Source organism: Dermacentor variabilis, chromosome 6, assembly GCF_050947875.1.
Source record: "Dermacentor variabilis isolate Ectoservices chromosome 6, ASM5094787v1, whole genome shotgun sequence".
In the NCBI taxonomy this organism is placed as follows: Eukaryota; Metazoa; Arthropoda; class Arachnida; order Ixodida; family Ixodidae; genus Dermacentor; species Dermacentor variabilis.
The window spans coordinates 87,861,646-87,882,774 of NC_134573.1; the positions used below are offsets into that span (position 1 = coordinate 87,861,646).

The window sequence follows — 21,129 nt, forward strand, 5'->3', positions numbered from 1 at the left end:
TGGGGCAACTTCGCCGCGGCTTTTGCCAAGTAATCTATTGTCCGCTATCCACGGTACACGCGCGCAAGAGCCACAGTGGATGGCCAGATGTGAGCGTGATCAACTCTTTGTACAAGCATCATATTTCCTTAAGCGGGCATGAATGGCAATATTCATCGATGTAGACCATGCCGCAACTGAAGAGTATTTCCTATTCCACACCAACAGTGCAGGTCAGAAAGGGCTTGGCGTGCCTTTTCTCCCACGGCCGCTTCTTCTTTTGCTCAGAAACAGGAGCCCACATCCTGTACAACGTATTTGGCCCCGATAATACCGCAGCTACATCGTACGTACTCGCCACCTTTCTTTTTTTTTTCAATTGTGGGCGACCGTTTGGAAGTACGCTACTTGATCTGACCTTTCCCTCTGTCGCAATTTTTTTTAATGTGAGGGTTAATGCCTGAACACATACTAGGGGGGGGGGGTGATGGGATGCGGGCGAATACGGATGATTAAGGGAAGGAAAAAAGATTTGCGGATCGAATAAACTCCTGCAGGGAGCGATAATGTGGTGCCTGCGTCGAAGCAGTGTAATCGCTAGGATTATGCGGCAAAGTTTCCGATGCTGCCAGGTGCCGGAGCCTCGGCGGTTTCAACGCAGAGCAAACCCAGAGCAGGTGGTCGATGTCGCCTTCAGCATTGCGTGACTTGCAGACTGGACCCCCAGGACGGGAATATAACTGGTGAAAGTGCGGCAACTTCCGAGTCACGGGAGGAGTGAGCGCCACCCCGACCCGGATCCTCCGAAGCACAACCTCCTCTGCACGGGTGAGACCGAGGGGGAGGGTTAGTGCACACGGAGGTATGACAGCTTGTGTTTTTGTTTTGTTTGTTTTTTCTCATTTCAACAGTGTATTTTCCGCACCCTAGCTGTCACTTTCGAAGTTTAGGTCAGGGTTGAATGTTATTGAAAAGAGCTGTAAGACCGCCCGCTTCTTGGACAGTCTGGTAGTGGGTAAGAGTCAATGTTGGGAAACAAAAGAAAAACAAAACAAGGCACAATTTCCTGCGCTTCGTTTTCTTCCGTCGCGCTTTCGTGCGCTCGCGCAAGCACGAGAAATTCAATAGCCGGCATTGCAGACGCAGTCAGCTTGTGGACGCCATATTGAAGACACAGCGGCAGACAAAGCGCGAACAACACGACAATGGAGGAAACCCCATTAACCAGTTCATCTCTATCATCGCGCCGATCCCTCGGTTACGAGAGCGAAGCACGGTCGTCCGAAGGGAGTCAGCACAGCCTCCGCAAGCACAGCGCCCGGGCAACCGAACAGCAGCCAGATCAAGCGCGGCGCGAACAAAGTTCAGCTCGCAGCACTTACGGTACGGTTACCGCTACGAGCAGCGGGAGTTTACGGCTGCACAAGTACGACAACGAGTTCTTCGAGGAACCACGTGAGGAACCACCCCTGAGTCATCCGCTTTACGCAGCAAGCATGGAGACGACGCCGCGAATTTCACAGCACAGGTAGGTACTACGAAACCACGTACACACACCATGAAACGTTTCTTGTTGGCAAACGTATGCCTATCTATAGAGAAGCGCGACTTAAGCTTCACTAGCAGAGAATAGACTGTAGCCGCTAGCGTGAGCACCTTTGACAAAAAACTTGGCATAATAAATAACTCACCTCATGAGTGCTTTGAGTTCACGCGCCAAAGCTGTCGTTAAGGCTCTGTCGCTGTTTTACACCATTGAAATGCAAGTGGTGTCCAAAGAAAATTAGTTACTTTTGTCAGAATTTCCGTTTGTTGAAGCTGAGTGTCCGTTTCTTTTTCTTTTCATATGCACAAGAGAAATTGTTTTAGCCACGAAGGTCACTGCTTATTTCCGCCACAATGTTTCCAAACGTTGTTGCTAGTTCTTATATATCTTTTTTCGACAACCAATGTAACTGTTTGGTGCCAAGTTTACGCAGGTCTACTTGGAGCTGTCGTATGGCTCTTGGAAGCCAAGAAACCACCTTGCCAGAGAGAGAGAGAGAGTGCGACTGCAACCCGAATGGCGCTATCTTTCGTCATGGCTGCCTTGTTTAGCGAGATCGCGCGGATGGAGCACGTCCTAAAAGACGAGCGAGACACCTTATATCGTTCGAAACTTCGATCACCCGTTATGCATTGGTTAGTGACAGAAGGTACGGGTACCGTAAAAATGTTCCAATAATGGAACCGCTTCAAGAAAACAGTCAACCGTTGTACACAAATTATTCCCCTTTGGCCTATCTTGGCCGTGAGCTGTGTTAATGGCAGTGCGACTTGCCCACGCAAATTGAAACTGTTCATTGTATATGTTTTCACATTGATATTCTCTGCTTTTCGGATACTTCAAAAATTCTCAATAGTGCGATTACAGCAAAAATAATTATCGAATGCCATATTACTATAACGAATATTCGAAGATATTGACTGTTCGCACCTGCCCTGAAATGTGGCTTGCACAGGGCTCGCTGAAGAGGTAACACTTTCGAAGCAGAAAATACCCTTCATATAGGTTACAACTGTCTATATTTTGATTCCTTCCAAACGTCTGCGCTTGCGTCCAGTTCTTTGCTGTGGAGGCATTTTGACTGTTGATACAATGTGGACGCGGTTAGTGAGGTTCCAGCGCAAGAATAAGTATATGGCGTAGGAGGGGGGGGGGGGTCATCGTGATGATTAAAGCGAGACGAAATGCAGTTACATCATTTGTACAAGGCGGTGACTCGATCAGAATCACGACAGTGTCTAATTAACACCGCGTCCATGACGACCTTACGTAACCTATATGCGTATAGGCAGTACATATGGCGCAGGGGTGCATTGTCAAGGAAAGTGGAGAGGTCTTCACCGAAAAGGTCATTTACCCTTCGTGGTTGCTATGCTCTCAAAGTTGGCTATATGTGCGCCCATAGACGTGCCAGTGCCCGAGTGTTCGCCGCAGGCTTTTCGTCTTCTTGGCGGTGTGTGATGTGAATAGGCATTTCACCATCCGTTGGTAAACTTGTTGCCCGGGTCAACTCAGGGAGTGGTAGATGCCAAAATGGTGACACCATCTCCGAGAGGAGAGCAATTAGCTTGATAAAGGCAGGCGAGCTGGAACGTTGCCTGCACTTCCGACGCTGAACTTAAGGCCGATCATTACACCGTTTAGTCACCGAACTCTATCTACGATTGTGCATCGCTATGCGAGTTGATATGTTTCCAGTTATAAACGCATCAGTGGGGAGAGAGGTAAGCTCAATATCACTCGCACGTGGAACGGTAACATAACCAGCGATTCGCGGGACGCGTAAGGCTGCTCTGGTGTCTCCTCCAGTCCCGTTCCGCTTACGTTATAGACCTTTGAAAACGGTTTGCACTTTCTTGGGCCTATATCGTAACACAGCAATAATCATATGTGCCTTGCCCGCATTTCCCTTCTTGTCAACTCTGCGCTCGCTGCTTTCCTGTCGAGAATGCTATGTCACGTTGATTACGAACATGCCGTTGGTGACCTGGAAGTTCCACGAGCATCACTGGAGAAAAGAAAGGGACGCAAGATAGTGGCGGATTATTATTGTAGTGCGAATAAGCCCCAAAGCTTGGAAACTTCTTGAGAGTGTACACCAAAACATTCGCCTTGCTGTCACATGCCCCGCGATGAGAGGAGTTATGCCATGTTTAAAGGGCTATCGTGCGCCCGTGAATCGGACTAGGAAGAGCGAGCATCTCTGATTTTAAAGGGTCACGCCATGCAAGAGGGGAGAGGGAGTTGAACCCGATGTTGTAGAACCCACGGATGCGCTCTGCTCGCAGTGTCCGCAACTCCTGCTGCAATCGGATGAAGGGCTACCATTCTTTAATTACTTTAGTAGGACAGAGGAACATTCACGACACTGAGAGTTATAGAACTCTAAATAAATGCCAAAGTATCTCAACCATGGCGTCTTAATTTCCCCCTTTTTGTGACGGTACATATGCAATGAATATTCGGTATGCTCTTCGCGATTGATGATTTTGGTCTAGAAATTATGTCAGCCGGTGTCACCGCTGCTCTAGACTGCCGCTATCATGTCCCTCAACAGGCGATGCAAGTTTGTTCCCCAACGACCCGAAAACACTACATGCGCTGTTGTGTCGTAACATTTATCTTAATGGACGTGCACGCGTCGTCTAGTAAAGCTCAGAAATAACGAGTTTTGATAAGGCTATATTTCTTCACGCAGCCCTCAAGGCACCGGCCATGATCATGAGAGGAGCCTCCACGACGTCCATGGCACTGTTCACCCGTTTCAGCGCTCCGACAGTGCTATGCACATCAGCAAGTTGTCCTCTGGGACCCAGTGCAGCTACGCCCAAGGAATCCACGGCGACACCGAGCAGCTGTCGCTGCAGCCGCATCCAGATAACACTCATGACACCAGAGTCGGCCTTCGACCCCGCTGCCAGTAAGTTCCACATTTTCCCATTTTGTAAAGGCAGTCTTACGAAGAACGCTTTTGCGTCCAATTTCGCTGACACCAATATGTCTGCACGAGAAGCGGAATATGCCCGCGCAGTATCGCACTAATCTGGGCCTATAATGTTTACTTGAGAAGCCGCCAGCATGGCTCGAACTTTGCAATGGCGGGAAGCAACTGCACTCTCTTAACATCGTTCTTCTGGCTTCAAACGACTCTCTGGGCAATTCAATTTGATTTTTAGTTACGTAGGCATTTTGTGAACATAATTATTTTCACATAGCGTCTAACTTCAATTGACTTTGAATGAAGACGACCGCAAGAAATTAGTTCGAATAACGGTGTTATTACGAATGTTGAGATTTACAAAATATTATCAACATATTAAGCCACGCGTATGCTCGTAACCGCGGGGATTCTTGCATTTGGGCAATCAACCAATAAAATGGCGGAAAACTAATGAGCCATTCCACTCTGTGAAGGTGGATGACCACCGAAACTTAGCGCACGATAGAGAAGTGACCCAGAACACTGGAAAAAGGTGAGAACATATCCATTGTCTTAATTTGTGGTCATCGTTGCGATATAGATACGCGCACACATTTGTGTATCACCTCTGTTAATAACTGTGTCCTTCACGTAAGGACAATGAACGGCTCATACCCCCTTAATCAATGCCCCGTAAACGCGGCCTCCCCGTTACGATGACAGAGGTAAAATTGCGGGCTGGAAGGATGAGCGGCAACGGAAATAGCTGTAGTAAGCTGAAGTATACGACAACGACGACGACGAACGCGCGAGCTGTGGCACTGGCGCGTTTGCGCGTTGGGCGCCGAGAATTTTTGAACAAGCCTTTTTCATCATCATCATCATCATCATCATCATCATTATTATTATTATTATTATTATTATTATTATTATTATTATTATTATTATTATTATTATTATTATTATTATTATCAGCATAATCATCATCAGCCTGGTTACGCCCGCTGCAGGGCAAAGGCCTATCCCATACTTCTCCAACTACCCCGGTCATGTGCTAATTTTGGACATGTTGTCCCTGCAAAGTTCTTAATCTCAGCCGCCCACCTAACTTTCTGCCGCCCCCTGCTACGCTTCCCTTCCCTTGGAATCCAGTCCGTAAACCTTCATGACTATCGGTTATCTTCCCTCCTCATTACATGTCCTGCCCATGCCCATTTCTTTTTCTTGATTTCGACTAAGATGTCATTAACTCGAGTTCCCACGCACAATCTACTCTTTTCTTATCCCTTAACGTTACGCCCATCATTCTTCTTTCTATAGCTCGTTGCGTCGTCCTCAATTTGAGTAGAACCCTTTTCGTAAGCCTCCAGTTTTCTGCCCTGTACGTGAGTGCTGGTAAGACACAGCTGTTATACACTTTTCTCTTGAGGGATAATGGCAACTTGCTCTTCAACTTGCGCCTTTTTGATAAAGTAGTACAAAACATTTTTTTTTTCAAAAACATGTCTTCTTACCCTAGTTCCTGAGATCTCTACGGGTTTCACGTGTGACAAGTGTAGTTCAGGGACGCGTTACAGCTCCCCGAGGCCACAGGGGATTGAGCTTGGACTCTTTCTGCACTATCACCAGCATCGGCCCACAGGATGATTTGTTTTTGTCAACATCTCGGGGGACACACATGTGGCACACATGGCATAGACAGCTGCGCTGTAAAACGATAACAAATGAGAATGGAACAAGCTTACCTACTGTAAGGAAGCGTAGTTGCGCTAGTATGTAGTACATTTCAACCACAAAGTAAAATCACAAGCTCGAATGTGCCCTCCTAACAAATCTGCTTCACATCGCGGGAACGTCAATGCGTTGCTCATGTTTGTCATTGTCAATTAACTATTGCAGCGCTAAGTCTCGCTCTTGTTTTCTCAGTATAAAACTGAAATTTTGTACATTGTCGTTAATGCGAATTTCCAAAATACTGCACATTATTAGGTCGCACTAGACTGCTTGCCGTCGTTTGTTTGATCGCCTAATTCGCTCGTGCATGAATTTCTTTAATGGCACTATTAGCCGAGTTTCGTGTTAAGGCAGAACACGACTCAGTAATGTTTACGATGGATACATTTTATAACTATTCATTTTTATTCTCTTTTTCTGCCTTTTCTCACTCGCTCGAACTAAACGTGTTTCGCCTGTCACGAGATTCGTCATGTCAGCCAGACGGGCGACTACAAATAAACAAATTCGGAGAACATCACCCTTCACAAGTATACGCCCCCATAACTGCAGTTGTCTGCAGACCCTATAGACACGAAACAGATAACCTATTATAATGATTCGGATAGTAGCCTTAGAAAGTCATTTCAAACGAAGTCGTCTGTCGTGCAAGGTCACGTGAGAAACGCAACAAGGAGAAGCCGAGCTTCTTGTGGTGACAGCTGAGAAGGGACATAATACGTATTTCACGAAACGAAAAATATGGTTATGAATGCGTTAGTATGGTCCAGAAATCGACAGCTATAGTCATATTGTCGGTTTACATTGACGGGAAAAATATTACCGTTGTCACTGGAGGCATTAGAACGCACTAGTTGATCGCGTTCGTGACCGACTCCGCTCACAGCGCACAAGCCTAGCATTAGCTAATGGAGGCGCGACTTGCATGCTTTACCTGCTAATGAAATTGAAGAGACAAGCTCGATTTCGGAACGTTGAATAGGCGCAAGTCATAAACATCTGCGTTGTAGAACAAGTTGTGCGGCTTTATTAATTGACTTTTACTGTTCTTGTGCTGCATGTAGTACAATGCAAAAAAAGAAGAAAAACGTTACTTTTGTGACAGTCGAAACTAAATCCGAACGTTTCTATTGTTTTTTTTTTTTTTTTTGCTCTGGAACCAAATGTGTAAAAGAAAACGCATCGCTTTAAAAAAAACTGACATTGGGACATCAACCCCAATCCGTCGCGTCACCGTGGTGGACACTTCACTGTCGGTCGATAAGCTGGGCTAGGTCGCAGCGCAGCCGCATTCGCGTTTTGCCAAGCACGTCTGCCCAGCGACAGCACACTTTGATCTCAGTCTCGCATGAGGCCAAAGAGGCACAACCATCATTCCACCGGCTAGCGGATTCAAATTCTGGCAACGGCTTACTGGCTGCGTCATGGTCACACACCCTCGACACCCAATCCAGCTCTATAATTCAGACCCACCACCTCGCCAGAGCCGAGCAGTGTGCTTCGAGTCACACGGCCGCGGCTCTGATTATTCTACGGCGAGTCAATACATTGTAAATGTGTGGCACCCTCGCGCTGGGGTAATCACTTTAAACAAAGATTTTATTGAATTATTCAATGAAAGATGTTTTCTTTAGCGACCATTTGTCAGTATAGAGGCCACATGACGAAGTTCGACATTTATAGGGAAACGCGTCATTCCACGAATTCCTGTCGTCCTCGAACATGCAAATCCCATGCATGACGACGAGGGAATGACGGCGACGGACGAACGACGGCACGATGACGATGGCATGGCAGTGAAAAGAGAGAGAAACGAAGAACGAAAGGCCGGGAGGTTAACCTTGGCGCCTGAGTGCATATCCTACACTTCGGAGAAGGGGGAAAGGAAGAAGATGAAAAAATTCCGGGGATTACTATATTTCGTAACGCGAAATTTGAGTGCAGCTCGATTTGTGTCTTCATTTGGCGATATATTGCGGCAGACAATTTGAAACCGAAATCAACGCGCCGACTGGCAGTGAGCCAGTTCCATCAGTTCCTTCGCTGAGGGAGGGGCAGCATGGGAACACTGGCATGATGAATGAAGTCGTAGCCAGCTGTGGAAGAAGACAACGAACGCACGAGCAGTGGCACGAACGCTGGTATGTTGAGCGGCACCGGAAGAGGAAGACGAACGCGCGAGCAATTGCACAAGCACGGTCGCGCAGTTACGCCGAAGGACGCCGATACTAAACCAAGGAACGGACGCCTAAGAGCTGCGCTAAAGCAAGAAAACACGTGTTCCTCCTACGAATACGTGTGCTCTTCCCGCTAGCGCAGCTTGCTCTTTGTTGTTTGGAGTGTGACATACGTCCCTGCATGCGATCACTACAGTTTGTGATGAAGTCGCTGGCCTAGGGACACCGCTTCTGTTTTTCTACCAGTCCTTTACTTCGTGGTTTTGCGACTTCACTATGACATTCTGCTGCTTAACCACTCGTCACGGCCTCGGTGGCCACATTTCAATGGGGGCAAAATGCAGAAACGCTAGCGTAATTAGGCAGAGCTGCAACTTAAAGAGCGCAAGATGGTCATAATTATTCCAGTGCCGTCCAATACGCTGTCGCCAGTATTCGCAGTGTTCTTTTGGAGCGGTAAGCTCTCTCAATCAATTTATCATGCTTTAGGTGTGGGTTCGGGTACGATTGGTTGCAGGCTCTCTTATCGTCCACTTTCATTTCCCTTTGAGAGCGAACGTGGAGCGCAGCGGGGATGTAAAAATGGCGAGAGCGAGAATGCGCGAGGAGGAAAGTGGTGAGGAGGGTGCAGCGGAACCATGAGACGGAAAACAGAAGTAAAGCGTGGGAAGAAAAGCGTAGTGCCACGCAAGATTTGCGACGACCGCTACGAGATGGCGCCAAAGGAACGCGCTACCTAGCGCTACCGTCTGTTCGATGGCATGCGGCGAGCGCGTCGCACGGTATCTGGAAACAACGCTCCGCATAAGCGGAGGTCTCTCTGAGGCGGCTGCTGTGAGTCGCGCGCACCAGTCACCCACGCGCTACCTCTCGTGATCTTGCGATTTGCGAGGCAGTCACGTCGTGGTTAGCTCCGTTTGCAACCTGCCACACGAGAAAGACCGTACAAGCCAACCAATATACCGCGAAATGAAAACACGTATAGAGCTGCGCTCAAATTTCGCATCACGGAGTATCGTAATAATCGGTAAATTTTGTTCTCATTATTTATACACTTCAATTAAAGACATTTGCTTACGTTCACATGAATTTCTTTTTTTTTCTTTGCATATGCTTGTCAATAACTAAGCAACTGTGTAATTCACGAAAACTTGGACGCAGAAACTGGTTCCAGGCGCCCTATCTGTGGTACGCGATGATGGCTATTATGATGGTGGTGCTTATCACCGCCGTGGTCGCGGTCTTCATGGACCTGCATTGGGCCGCCGAGCTTCCTGACGAGGAGCAGCTCGCTCTGGCCGACTGGCAGGAACCACACCACACGGAGGACCACGTCGTCCCGGTGAGCACGAAGAAAGCAACCCAATGCCACTAATGAAATATTAAACGCGCTTTAAACGAGCACGCGCATAATGTACAGAATGTAGTGACGATCGTCTATGGTGAACATGACCGCTTTCCGCTCTGCGAGAAACCCACGGAGGAAGGAAACTCGGGAGAGGCCCTGACGTCACTCTTTGTGAAGCGAAAGTGAAGCCGGAAGTTGGCGTTGCTCATGGCGTTGTTCCGCCTATCGGGCCAGCTCTCCTCTCTTGTTTACATTTCTCGCGAAACCACGCCGCGCTGCGCGCAACCGTGGTGCTCGGACGCGCGCGCTCCGTAGCAATACTAAACAATCGTTAGCACGTTAGCATGATTCCGCCAAAGAGGGCAATATTTCCCGCGGATATTCCTTCGTCCGTTTCCATTGCCGTGGTGCGGCGCATTGCGTACAGCGTTGCATGCGCGTTCATTTCACGAACTTTAGTCCCTCGTGTCCCACCTGGCCACAGCAAAATCCGGGAGAGCACGGTCCAGCTAACGCAGCGCAACAAAACAGGGAGCACGCAACCAACACGAACCTGCCCGCACGGCGCCTTTGCCACGGTACGAAACCAACGGAGCAACACGTGTGAGCGCACAGAACCAAAACAAAGCCGCCATTGTGGCCCGAAAGGCATGGCCGCCACGGCAAAAAAATTAAAATTCAGCAGAAAAGAGGAGAACCTACTACGTCATTTCCTCCACACTTCTCTCCTAGCGCGCGGAGGGGGTAAGGCCTCTCCTCAGTTTCCTTCCTCCATAGAGGAACCGAAATTTTTTTATATGGAAAAAAAGAAATGATCCTCTCCTCTACGGGCTTTTTCGGTCCGTTCTTCACACTCTGTGATTCAAGCAGGGTCCCACACGTGACGTCACGAGTATGAATGCGTTGATTGGTCAATCCATGATTTGTTGTGTTTTGTGAGGACGAGGGGACTCGCTCATTGTACGCCCCCAGGGAGGAAGGAAATAAACTGAGAGGAAGAGCATTACGTCCCGCAGCTGTCCCTTCAAGCCGGCTCTGTAAGAAGCCATCCCCATCGCTTTTTCTCTCTCAAGGGATTGACCCAACACTTGACGCTGCGCTACGCGGATTTAGACTAGTGTGCTTGGTTTACGCCTATTTTTAATCGATGCGGCACTTGTTCGGTTTTCTAACCGGCCTGTGCACATGTTCTCCCGATATCCTTGTGCATGTTTCGGTCAACTGTTGCAGCGTATGCATTTATCGTCCTCGTTGCGACGTGCAAGTGCCGCAGCTATGCGTCGCTATAGTACTCGTTGTCTTTTTTGGAAAGGCGTAGGCGGCTAGCGCGGCATTACAAGACACAAAGGCTAACTCTGTCTTGATCACCTACCGACGTTTCCTGGGTTCAGCATTAACCCCTGAAGCTCCCTCCCAGTTCTCTTTGTTTCTTTGTCTATATACGCCACACTGAGCCTTCTGTTGAAGCTTCCGTAAAGTCGGCGTAACGCGCGAAGGGTGATGTGAAGCGAATAACGGAGGAGCGTGTCTTGTGTGTTCATTCGACCCGTAGCTTTCGCGAAACAAATAGTCGGATTGTACTCAGAGTTCTCTCAGTCCCACTCTAGAGGTCTTTTTAAAGCAGTTCTTCTTTTCCCTAGTTCCTTGCACAAGGGAATTTGATGACCTTGTCGCGGCCAATCGGAGGAGCCATACGGCTCACATAACTTCACCCGAGGTCGCATCGTCCCACCATACTCCGCCTCCTACTCGGGCGAATCACTCTTTTCCCCTTTCTTTTTTATTAGCTAAAATAAGGTACATGCAGGTAATTACATATATAACGTACTATTCTACGTACCTTACAATATTTCTCCACATAGTCTCCACACCAATTCAGACATGTGTCCCACCGCAGCACTAAATTTGAAATTCCTCTTTTGTTAATCACCAAATACACAAGCTCCCCGAATGTTCATTGTCTTGAGAGTATTCACAGCCTTTTGCCAACTCACGCCACCACCACCTCACATTTCTCAAAACGAGAGATCTTTCCTCATACATGGATTGCATTTCCCTGTGGATTACGATGGGTGTTCGTCCCTTGCTCCACAGAAAACGAATCACACTTCATTTCTCGCACGCCATGAAGGTGTGCAGCACAACCGCCATCTTGAAAACTGACAGCAGCGCCGTTCCGTGGAGCTACCGGCATATAAGGCCGGTACAAGGAAGGTTCGCCGCTGGGCATTAATGCGTTGACTTCGCATTTACAGATGTAATTTGGCTAAAAAAATTGGCGCAACGACATACTGATTCGCCCTCGCTTGTAGCACCATCAACCCGCATACGACACAACCGCGTAGCAATTTGGGAAACCAAAGTCGACGCCGTTCTTACGGAACTCTTCGACGTTGGCCCCTTTTATCAATTAGTGAACTTTCCGCGACAGTCAGCTTGTCAGGGTCAGGAATTTGGACTTCGTAGTAGTTACCGCCTCCACGGATGACGGTGGTTGTTGTCGCCTCGAAGTAAGCTCCTTTGTTTGCGCGTCACATTTCATGTCGGGCCCCATCGGCGTGTCTGCGGGTGCTAATAAAAGGGCTGACTCGTGGGGAGCGCCCAAAGAATGCTCATTGCCTATTTGCGGCGTAACAGAGGGAGAGTAGTTGTATGGCCAACTCGCCGTTGTATGGCAACGGCGAGTGCTTGCCACTACTGTCCGCGGTGCGGTTTTGCTGTTTACCAACTATTCTACAAGGTACTCTTGCGACCTGCTTTAACATCCATTCGGTCTGTAATCAGCATACATCGAGGGTTCACTCAGCGTACGTTCCGCATGCAGTGTTCAGTAAGTAAACCGTCAGTCAGGACACAATGCGGGACCTTATATTACAGCGTCAGCTCAGACCGAACCCTCAAATAAATGCACGAAATGGCTTTTCATTGCAGTGGTAAGGGGAGTTTTCACAGTATTAAACAAGATTGCGGGAGCTCTTACAAATGACCGTCACGAACATCGGAATGGCGTCCGACAGATGCCGTACCATCCGGCCGCTCCAAGATTCACTGCTGATTCAGTAATCCCTTAGTTTTCTTTTATAGATTTTTGCACACACTCTCTTGAGCTCTCGCCAGTCTATGTGGTGGCTGCAAAGCTTTATCTTAATGCGCATTCTCGCCCGCTTTCAGCAATGGTATGAAAATTGCTCCACGAGCTTGGATGACCGCCAAAGGTCAACGCTACCGTTATCATGCACGCGCGCGTGGCACGGAAGTGGTTAAACTTGAAGGGACGATAGAACAAGTTTCCGGGTATGGCGAAGGTGTAGTGAAGGGGTTACAGCAAAGGCGTTTGTGAATTCTTGGATATGTAATCGCGGCTTATAAAAGAGAGCTCCAGGACTTCCGAAAGGCGGGAGAACTTCCTTATACCGCTTCGCTTCATGTATGAGTTTCCGGTATGCTAATGCACCTGAGAAGGTTGTTCTTGAGTAGAGGCGAAGGGTTCAACTCCATTTTAAAAAACCAACCTTCCCTTGCAGAATACTATCAATACTAGCATTGCTAACTTAGTGTACCACATCCCTGTTAACCAAACGAATGCGCAGCACCGACCGAAGGGCAGCAGCCCGCTCTTGCAGCATCATCACCTTTTCGAGCTCAAGATTGGAAACTCGTTCACGATATTCAAGTGTATGGTTACGGCTTGCCTTGCTCTTTCCCAAGTGACGAAATGGTGTTCTTTAACGGCCCTGATGTCCTTGGAGGTAAGAATAATCAGAACGGTTCTTGTGAAAGGGAGTCCCTGACTTTCGAGGCCCTGTGCGGTACACAAGCATGATTTCATTCTTCATATGGTTGCGTATGCTGAAACGACTCGTGTTATCATAATTCGTCTAAACGCCCAATCCACGATCTTAGGGCATCGAATCCCCCATGTTGTGACAGTCTCTTGAAAACAACTCAGGGGAAGTTGTCCCGTCTTACCGTCTTTCCCAATATGTCCTTTCCTTCAATAATTAACGCTCACACAAACTCGCAACCGGCTGATAGGAAGGGCATCATCCTTGTGGATGGTTCTGTTGATTCCGAATGCGCTGGGTTTTTGTGACCCTGCGAAAAGCACAATGCTCACATTTCCTTCATACGTGGTAAGGTGACAACAGTAAGTGTAGCTCCTTTCATGAAACGTCTGTTGGAAATAATTGGCCTGCTTGTTGAAATATATAACGCGTGCCAGAAACCAAAAGCACGCATACATGTTGAACATTAAATTGAACTGTGTTGGTATTAGCAATATTTTTGTAGCAAGAGTCCTGGGCTGGGTGTAATGTCGCGATTCCTTTCGTTGGAATCTGTGCCTTTCTTATCATCCACTGTTCACGCCGGGGCGATCCTGGAGATAGCGTAGGCGTAGCGCCACTCGAATCAATGACAAAGCGTGAAGATGAAAAATAAACTGAATCTCATTCTTAAATTATCCCGCGAACGAAACATTATTTTCACTCGGTCGTACCACACCAAAAATGAACCGCTCTCTCCCTTTACAAATCACCTGGCCGTTATATGGGAAAGGAACCATGCTATTGCCTTCCAAACCACGCACCAACTTGATCACTTAAGCTGCAAGTTTCTAGGAATTCGATCCGCTCCATTCTATGCAACTCTTATTATCAAGCGTTCATGGCTGGCTGATCCCGTTAATACCGTTGACGGAGAATCGCTCCGGCCAGTGACGGTACACAAGGACCCCGAAATGGAATAGCACCCGAATACGCATCGCTACAATATTGTGCCCCTATTCAGGTTATCGCAAGCCGTAAAATGCGGAGCTCTGTCTGATCGTAGGCCGTGACACCTGGACAAAACACCTACCGCTCGGCCGCGCGCCCCAAAGGCCACAGCTCGACTCTCCGACCAGGCAAAGGTCACAAGGCAAGGAAAGCCGCGAAGAATGCCGGCAGCATGGGCTTGGTCGATGGAGCAAAGGCTGCAGGTGCAGCGCAACCAATGATAGATGTCGACTTGGCCACCGGGACAGCTGAGCCCGACCCGAACCGTGCCTCGGAGATTACACCAACCACGGATAATGAGCACGACGATACAGACGTCGCCGAGAAGCCCTTGCCACCGATACACGAGCCGGTGAGGCCCTTTCGATATACCAGCTGTATTTAATTTCTGAAATCTTTAATTTTACATATTAAGAAAATTTTCAAGATCGCTTGTGTCAGAGAAAGCCATTAAGTGCTTCGGTTACATTACTCCACGTGGTGGGCATTACTTGCATGAGAAATCAACCTGCATACTCGACTAATGAACGAAATAGTAGCACTCAGTTTTTAACCAATTATTTAACGGCACATATTGCAATTTACTAATTGTAGCACGCGAGTTTGCAAAGCATGTCTAATTGGAACGGATTCTACGGGTGACACCGGCTTTGAGATATGTATTCCTGATGTGTCCAACGAAATATATAAGCGTTACATTATTTCTAGGTCCTGTTGTTTGCCAGAGTTCCAACCAGAATTTGGTAAACCACCAAGTTTGAATTCTAACACACCCGCCGAGATATGGCGTTGCGCTGCTATAAGCGCAAGGTCCCGGATCCAATGCTGGCCGCGGTAGCCGCATTGTGATGGCGCCGGAGTCCAAAAAAAAGAACACTTGTACCGTGCATTTCAGGTTTGTTATTCAACCCCATTGGTGGCCAAAATTATTCCAAAGCCCCCCCCCCCTCCTCCCAACGGCGTGCTACATAATTAAATTGAGGTTTATCGACGTCAGAACCTGGACTTTCCATATACTTTTTTTTTATATTCCGACGTTGCGCGGTTACGTTTCACGCGCCCAGGCGTCCAACAAGTGCGGCGACGCCCTGTACACCTTCTGCGGCATGCTGTACCAGTTGTACCACTACCGAGCCAGCAGCAACGAATGCGTGTTTACCGTGACGGAGAACGTGCGGGTGTGCAACCGCAGCCCGGACCGCTTCGCCACGATGGACGATTGTCGGCGCGTCTGCGTAGTGCCGGGCATCGATGACCTGGTGGCCGACCGGCCAGAAGTGTGCTCGACAGGACCGCTCTTCGCGCCCTGCACCTGGTGAGAAACGTCTCTAGCGAATAGCAAGGTTGCCGGAAGGAGGTGAAATTCCCACGGCGGAAGCGAATAGACGCGGTAACAAGTTCAAGCGCGGGCAAAAAGACGCACACACAGAAAAACGAACATCAGTTATCAACTACTGGGAATCAGTACGTTAGCGAAGTGAATACAGATGGCGCTTCGGAATTCGGAATAAACACGGGATCTTGAAACCCTAAGCGAACACCTGCGCGCTCCTATGCGGTGCGATAATGGAGGAAGGAAAGAAGACGTATCTCTACGAAAGAGCGTCACGTGACAATCCTGAAGCCTAGACATAAGGAATGCAAAGACTCGCTGGAAACATGCCTTTCGACGTGACAGGCGAGCGGCAATTTCTAGCTGCCGAGTTCTCAGAGGGCATAAATGAGAAATGGGGCCAAGATCTGATCGTTACGGGGGCGTCACGAACAGATACTAAGAACCAAACAATTCCATGAGACATTTGGCACTTTTGAAGGCCTACTTTACTAAAGCCATCTCACAGATAGGCCCCAAAGAGAAGGAGGGGAGACGTCAGAGGAGGTTGCCTTAGCGGCCTGACGTCATGTTCACTCCTGCTCCTTTTCCATCTTCCTTGGGTACGATGATGTAACCAAGACTATCACTCCAATCTGGCGTGCGATACCTGGTTGCGCATCTGAGTTTTATGGATTGTCATGTATGTATGTATGTATGTATGTATGTATGTATGTATGTATGTATGTATGTATGTATGTATGTATGTATGTATGTATGTCGCAGGACAGGGGTAATTGGCGATCGCAGGGAGAGGCCTGCATCCTGCAGTGGACATAATATATGCTGCTGCTGAGCTGATGATGGTTACTATGAGACAGGGGAATAGATGATAACGGCTTCCGCTATGCAAGCGCCGTAATGTACACGATAGGCGTCTGCAGAACACACAGCGTGACGTACGTTTTGTCGCTGCCGTATTGCGGTGTTACCGAGATTTTATTTCGACGAATATGAAAACAGCAACGCTAGTGACGACAGCTCATGGCGCTGAGATCAATCATATTTCGTTGCGAACTTTTTTTTCTTTTACACTTCTCCTTTTCGGCATTAAAAAGGAAAAGACCCAGAAACGATACTTCATGATCCCCGCCAAGATGGATCAGTCAATACGGCTTCATTACACTGAACACGACGGCAGCTTGACCCTTTGCCGTGAAGGTCGCATTCGGTTGATGAAGAACTGCAGAGCCGTTCATCTAATGGCTGCTGGTTAAAGAACTTTCCTAAGCTAATGAAATCAATCGTGAAAATGCTACTAGTACGTCTGTCATAGTGCGTGTGTTTCTTTCGAACGTTAGCTCGAAGGGGGGCAACACCCCCAGGAAGGGGGTGGCGGCCCTCTCGGATCCGCGGAAGTAGCGAGGAACCAAGACCTCGAGGAGCACAATGCACGAGACTGACGTAGTGGCCGCGTCGCGGTAAAAGCTTGTCCTACCTGCGTGGAGGGAGCCTAACCGACTCTGCAGGCATATTCACTAAAGTTGTTCTCTCTCTCTCTTTTAATTTGTTTCTCATAATTATCTTGCTGTCCATACAAATAGACAAAGTGGAAACATTTGGTCATCGCAATACCACTTCTCTTCTTCAGCACTTTTTTCGAATATCGCCAGCAGCATGACTTCTACGCCTGCTACTGACGTCATTCTTTTTTTTTTCGTGTTTTACCGCCTTCTATCACACCTCAGGAGAAAACGGCACTTAAAGAATTACCTATCGGAATACGTAAACCAGATTCTTTTCGAAATTTCTCTAACCTTTTATTTTTTTTCTCGTGATATGACTTGAAGTTGTGCAAGTTGGTTTACGCTGACATTTACTTTTGTTGGTATAACTTCTGCAATAAAAATATTGACTCTTTATACCGGACATGCGAAAGTGGATGTCCAGCGAAGCTGCTGTTTAGAGTAATGGTAGTAATGGTAATTTAGAGTAATGGGGTAATGAAAGTACCTTCTATCTTGACAGCACGCCGCTGCTGCTTGTATTGCCGTTTCTTTATGCCTTTGCCACTCCTCGTATTCACGCTGCTCCTTGGGAATTCTAACTCTGCATTGCTTACCCATAGCGGTGCTGCAACAACAATGAAAAAAATTGCTATAGGCTGGTTCTTTTATATACGAAGACAAGTGACATCACTCCCAGCGTCGCAAGCTGCCGTCGTCGCGGCAGCTTGGGCAACAATAATCTTTACCGGGAAACGTATGCGGGTAGCGCTGCGTGTTTCGCATTATCAGAAGCGCCTCATCATCAATTATGTGGTTCGGATGCTTGTATTGTACCTGTTCTTCGATGAAACGAATACTGTTCCATATGCTGCACGCCTGATTCCAAAGAATGTATGCACTTTTCACTTCACTTTGCGGAGTGCTTGACGCCTGCGTCACCGCTGCGGGTCGGCCCGCTATCGCACTACATCCGGGATCGGCCCACATTGCTTGGCCGCGGACAGAGTCACGAAATATACCGAACAGTGAGATGCTAACAGTTTCGCTTTAAAATATATATTCCCACGGTCATCATTATTTAAGCTACATTAGACAGCTTCTTGTGTTACAAAACATTCCGATTGGCTCAATATGACAGCAATTAACGTTAGGTTGCTCACCCGGCTGTGTACTGCTATCGAATTTAAAGGTGTGACACTCCTTATGCGAATCGCACTGCATATCAGTGTAAATGCAAGTAAATGTCGCAAATTGTACAAGCCCTGCTCAAATAAACGCACTGGGATTGCTATAAGAGTGATCATTGAACTGTATTTCAATCAAAATGCGCAGTACAATTCAAGAACCCTTAAGGGGTCTATGAATGGAAAAATTCCGACAATGTTTGTCAAGCAAGAATCGCATCGTTGTAATAACTCTATATTTGAAAACAGTTGAAGCGAGTGCACTGTGGAAAACGATAGTGATATTTGCATACAAGGGGACTCACCTGTCAATGAGTCAATGGGTATGCATCATAGCCAACGACAACGCCCTGTCCCATGGCTCCAAAGCATGCAACATACGCACTCAAACGCTGTGACCACATCTGGGCTGGGCTCAGGGGTTTCAGAAGTCATTAAGGGTAGCACTATACTCCGCACATCTTCAGTAGAGGTTATGTGTATTACGGTATTAGGAAATAAGTAGCAACGCCATCGAAACTGCTCTCCTGAACAAGCAAGTACTGCTCTAGTGAACGAGTGAAATTAGGATCGTCAGACACGTAAGTCCACCCTAAGAAGTAATAAAGAATGGAATTTGCACATTGACGTGGTGTCAAGATAATCCCTCCTGATATCATGAAAGCGTTTTATGGGTGAGTTCTGCGGGCTGTGCGCACCCATCCTGTGGCGTAACGCAGGCGGGACGTGAAGCCCACATGGGCCATCTTCGACGGTGTGCGATGCGTGCGATGGCCATTCCCCGATGGGCTCTGTCCGGCGACCAACAATACCGCCGTGTTCTCCAGCCGCCAAGAGTGCGCGCAAAGGTGCCTCCAGGTAGAAGAGTGGGGTGCCAGCACTCCACGTGACCCATGTCCTGTCGGTCCTGGACCAGCCGCGGTGTGTGGACCGGAGGTGCTCAGGTATGCGACTGTAACACCGCGGCTGCCTGTGTGTGCGTGTGCGTGTGTGTGTGTGTGTGTGTGTGTGTGTGTGTGTGTGTGTGTGTGTGTGTGTGTGTGTGTGTGTGTGTGTGTGTCTTAAGCAAGTATGCTGCCTTTCGCAACCTCCGCAGGTTCCCTTACTTCTCCCATCACTCGGCCAACAAGTGCTTCGAAGCGTCAGAGGACTTCCTCGCAAGACGCCGCTGTCTCGCGGCACCTACCTTGTTCGTGAACGAGCAGAAATGCCGAGAAAAGTGCATGGGGAATACCCGGGCACGTCGCTGACGCCCGCACAGGGCGAGAAAAGTACTGTGCCACATTTGAAGAACTGCCATCCGTCGGGGAAGGCTCTCGTCGATTCTCGAATGGGCACGTACATCCGTCAAGGCGTGTTCGGTCATCGTTTGGGCAGTGTGTATGGCCTGGACAAGTCGTGGACAAGTATTTGGGCGTGCATCATTGTAAATAAATCTAATATAATAATCTCGACCCAACAAAAATGGCCACTGCACTTCTATCAAATTAAATTGACCGATAAAGGTGGTGGTTGGCTTCTGAAAAATGGTGCTTAAATGGGCCTGGAGGATAATTTACGTGCTTGAAGGTCCAGAAAGCCTTGTTAAACAAAGTGATGCATGCGAGCGCGCAGGCGCTGACAATGGGTCTGTAAATGTGCAGCAGCGACCTTGTCTGCGCTTTGGCATTTTTTTTATGTTTCTGATTTTTTTCGTTCCTCATGATAAAAAAAATATTCGCACATTCTCGTCATTGTTGTCACTGTGATCTCCGGTGAAATTTCTTACATATACTTTTGCGCACAAGGACAAAATGGTATTTGAAATGCACTTGCGATATTTATACTTATTTCTAAGATAAGCTTTCTTCAAAATGTTCAACCTTACTGCTGACTTATTAAAACATAGGTTTCAGTGGGAGGGCATATTCTACTCTAACATACTGTGTGGTTCTTCAGGGGAAAAAAGGAGTTCCTTGCCTTAAAATCACCAGGCCCTTATAAAATCAATATTTAAATGTTGGCATAGTGTTGATGTAGTGTTGACTCAATAGCCTTTCAACAATACCTCAACAATTATTGAAAGCACACAGCAATAATTCAAGGATAAAGTTGATGGGTATTTCACAACAGAAAAATCGTCTAATGATGTTGCCCTATACTTGAAGACTATTGAGTATTATTCAGCAATTGTTGAGTGTCCACAGCAATAAAGTCCTTGACTAAATGCGGTTCACTTATTGTTGAATAACATACAGTAATACTGAGCCTTATTGAGCAATATTGAGTTCCGAAATATGTGCGAAAACAAACGCACATGTGTATGTGTGCGTCTTTTGCACGTATATATTTTATTTATTGATTACTTAATCCCAATTACATATATAGAGCTTGTTTCATGTTACATGAACAATAGGCGTATGTACCGAGTGGGCAGTGCCCCCCTGCCCACTATGTAGATACGCCTATAGTTCAAGTTACGCGACTTGGCCCCTCCCCCACTTCGGAGAGTGGGGAAGGGTATGTACCGCTTCACTTTACTGGTTGGCCACCCCCTCTGTATATATATATATATATATATATATATATATATATATATATATATATATATATATATATATATATATTGTTACACACGAGGTGTTTAACGCAGAACCAGATGAATCT

At 47.5% G+C, this 21,129-nt stretch overlaps 1 protein-coding gene across 1 annotated transcript; it reads left to right on the plus strand.

Annotated features, from left to right (window-relative positions):
- Positions 1–1,144: 1,144 nt before the first annotated feature.
- On the plus strand, positions 1,145–20,191 carry LOC142584254 (uncharacterized). Its single transcript, XM_075694400.1, has 7 exons — positions 1,145–1,507; positions 4,224–4,445; positions 9,518–9,698; positions 14,535–14,831; positions 15,544–15,794; positions 19,203–19,427; positions 19,580–20,191. Exons 1-7 carry the CDS (start codon positions 1,185–1,187, stop codon positions 19,731–19,733), a joined length of 1,653 nt encoding a protein of 550 aa, XP_075550515.1. The 5' UTR covers positions 1,145–1,184; the 3' UTR covers positions 19,734–20,191.
- The last annotated feature ends 938 nt before the right edge of the window (positions 20,192–21,129 follow it).

Excerpts from the sequence above, each read along its gene's own strand:
- LOC142584254 (XM_075694400.1), top strand. The coding sequence starts at position 1,185 with ATGGAGGAAACCCCATTAACCAGTTCATCTCTATCATCGCGCCGATCC. Across the intron at positions 1,508-4,223 it reads CCGCGAATTTCACAGCACAG|CCCTCAAGGCACCGGCCATG; the intron begins GTAGGTACTACG and ends TTCTTCACGCAG. Across the intron at positions 14,832-15,543 it reads TGCCACCGATACACGAGCCG|GCGTCCAACAAGTGCGGCGA; the intron begins GTGAGGCCCTTT and ends TCACGCGCCCAG.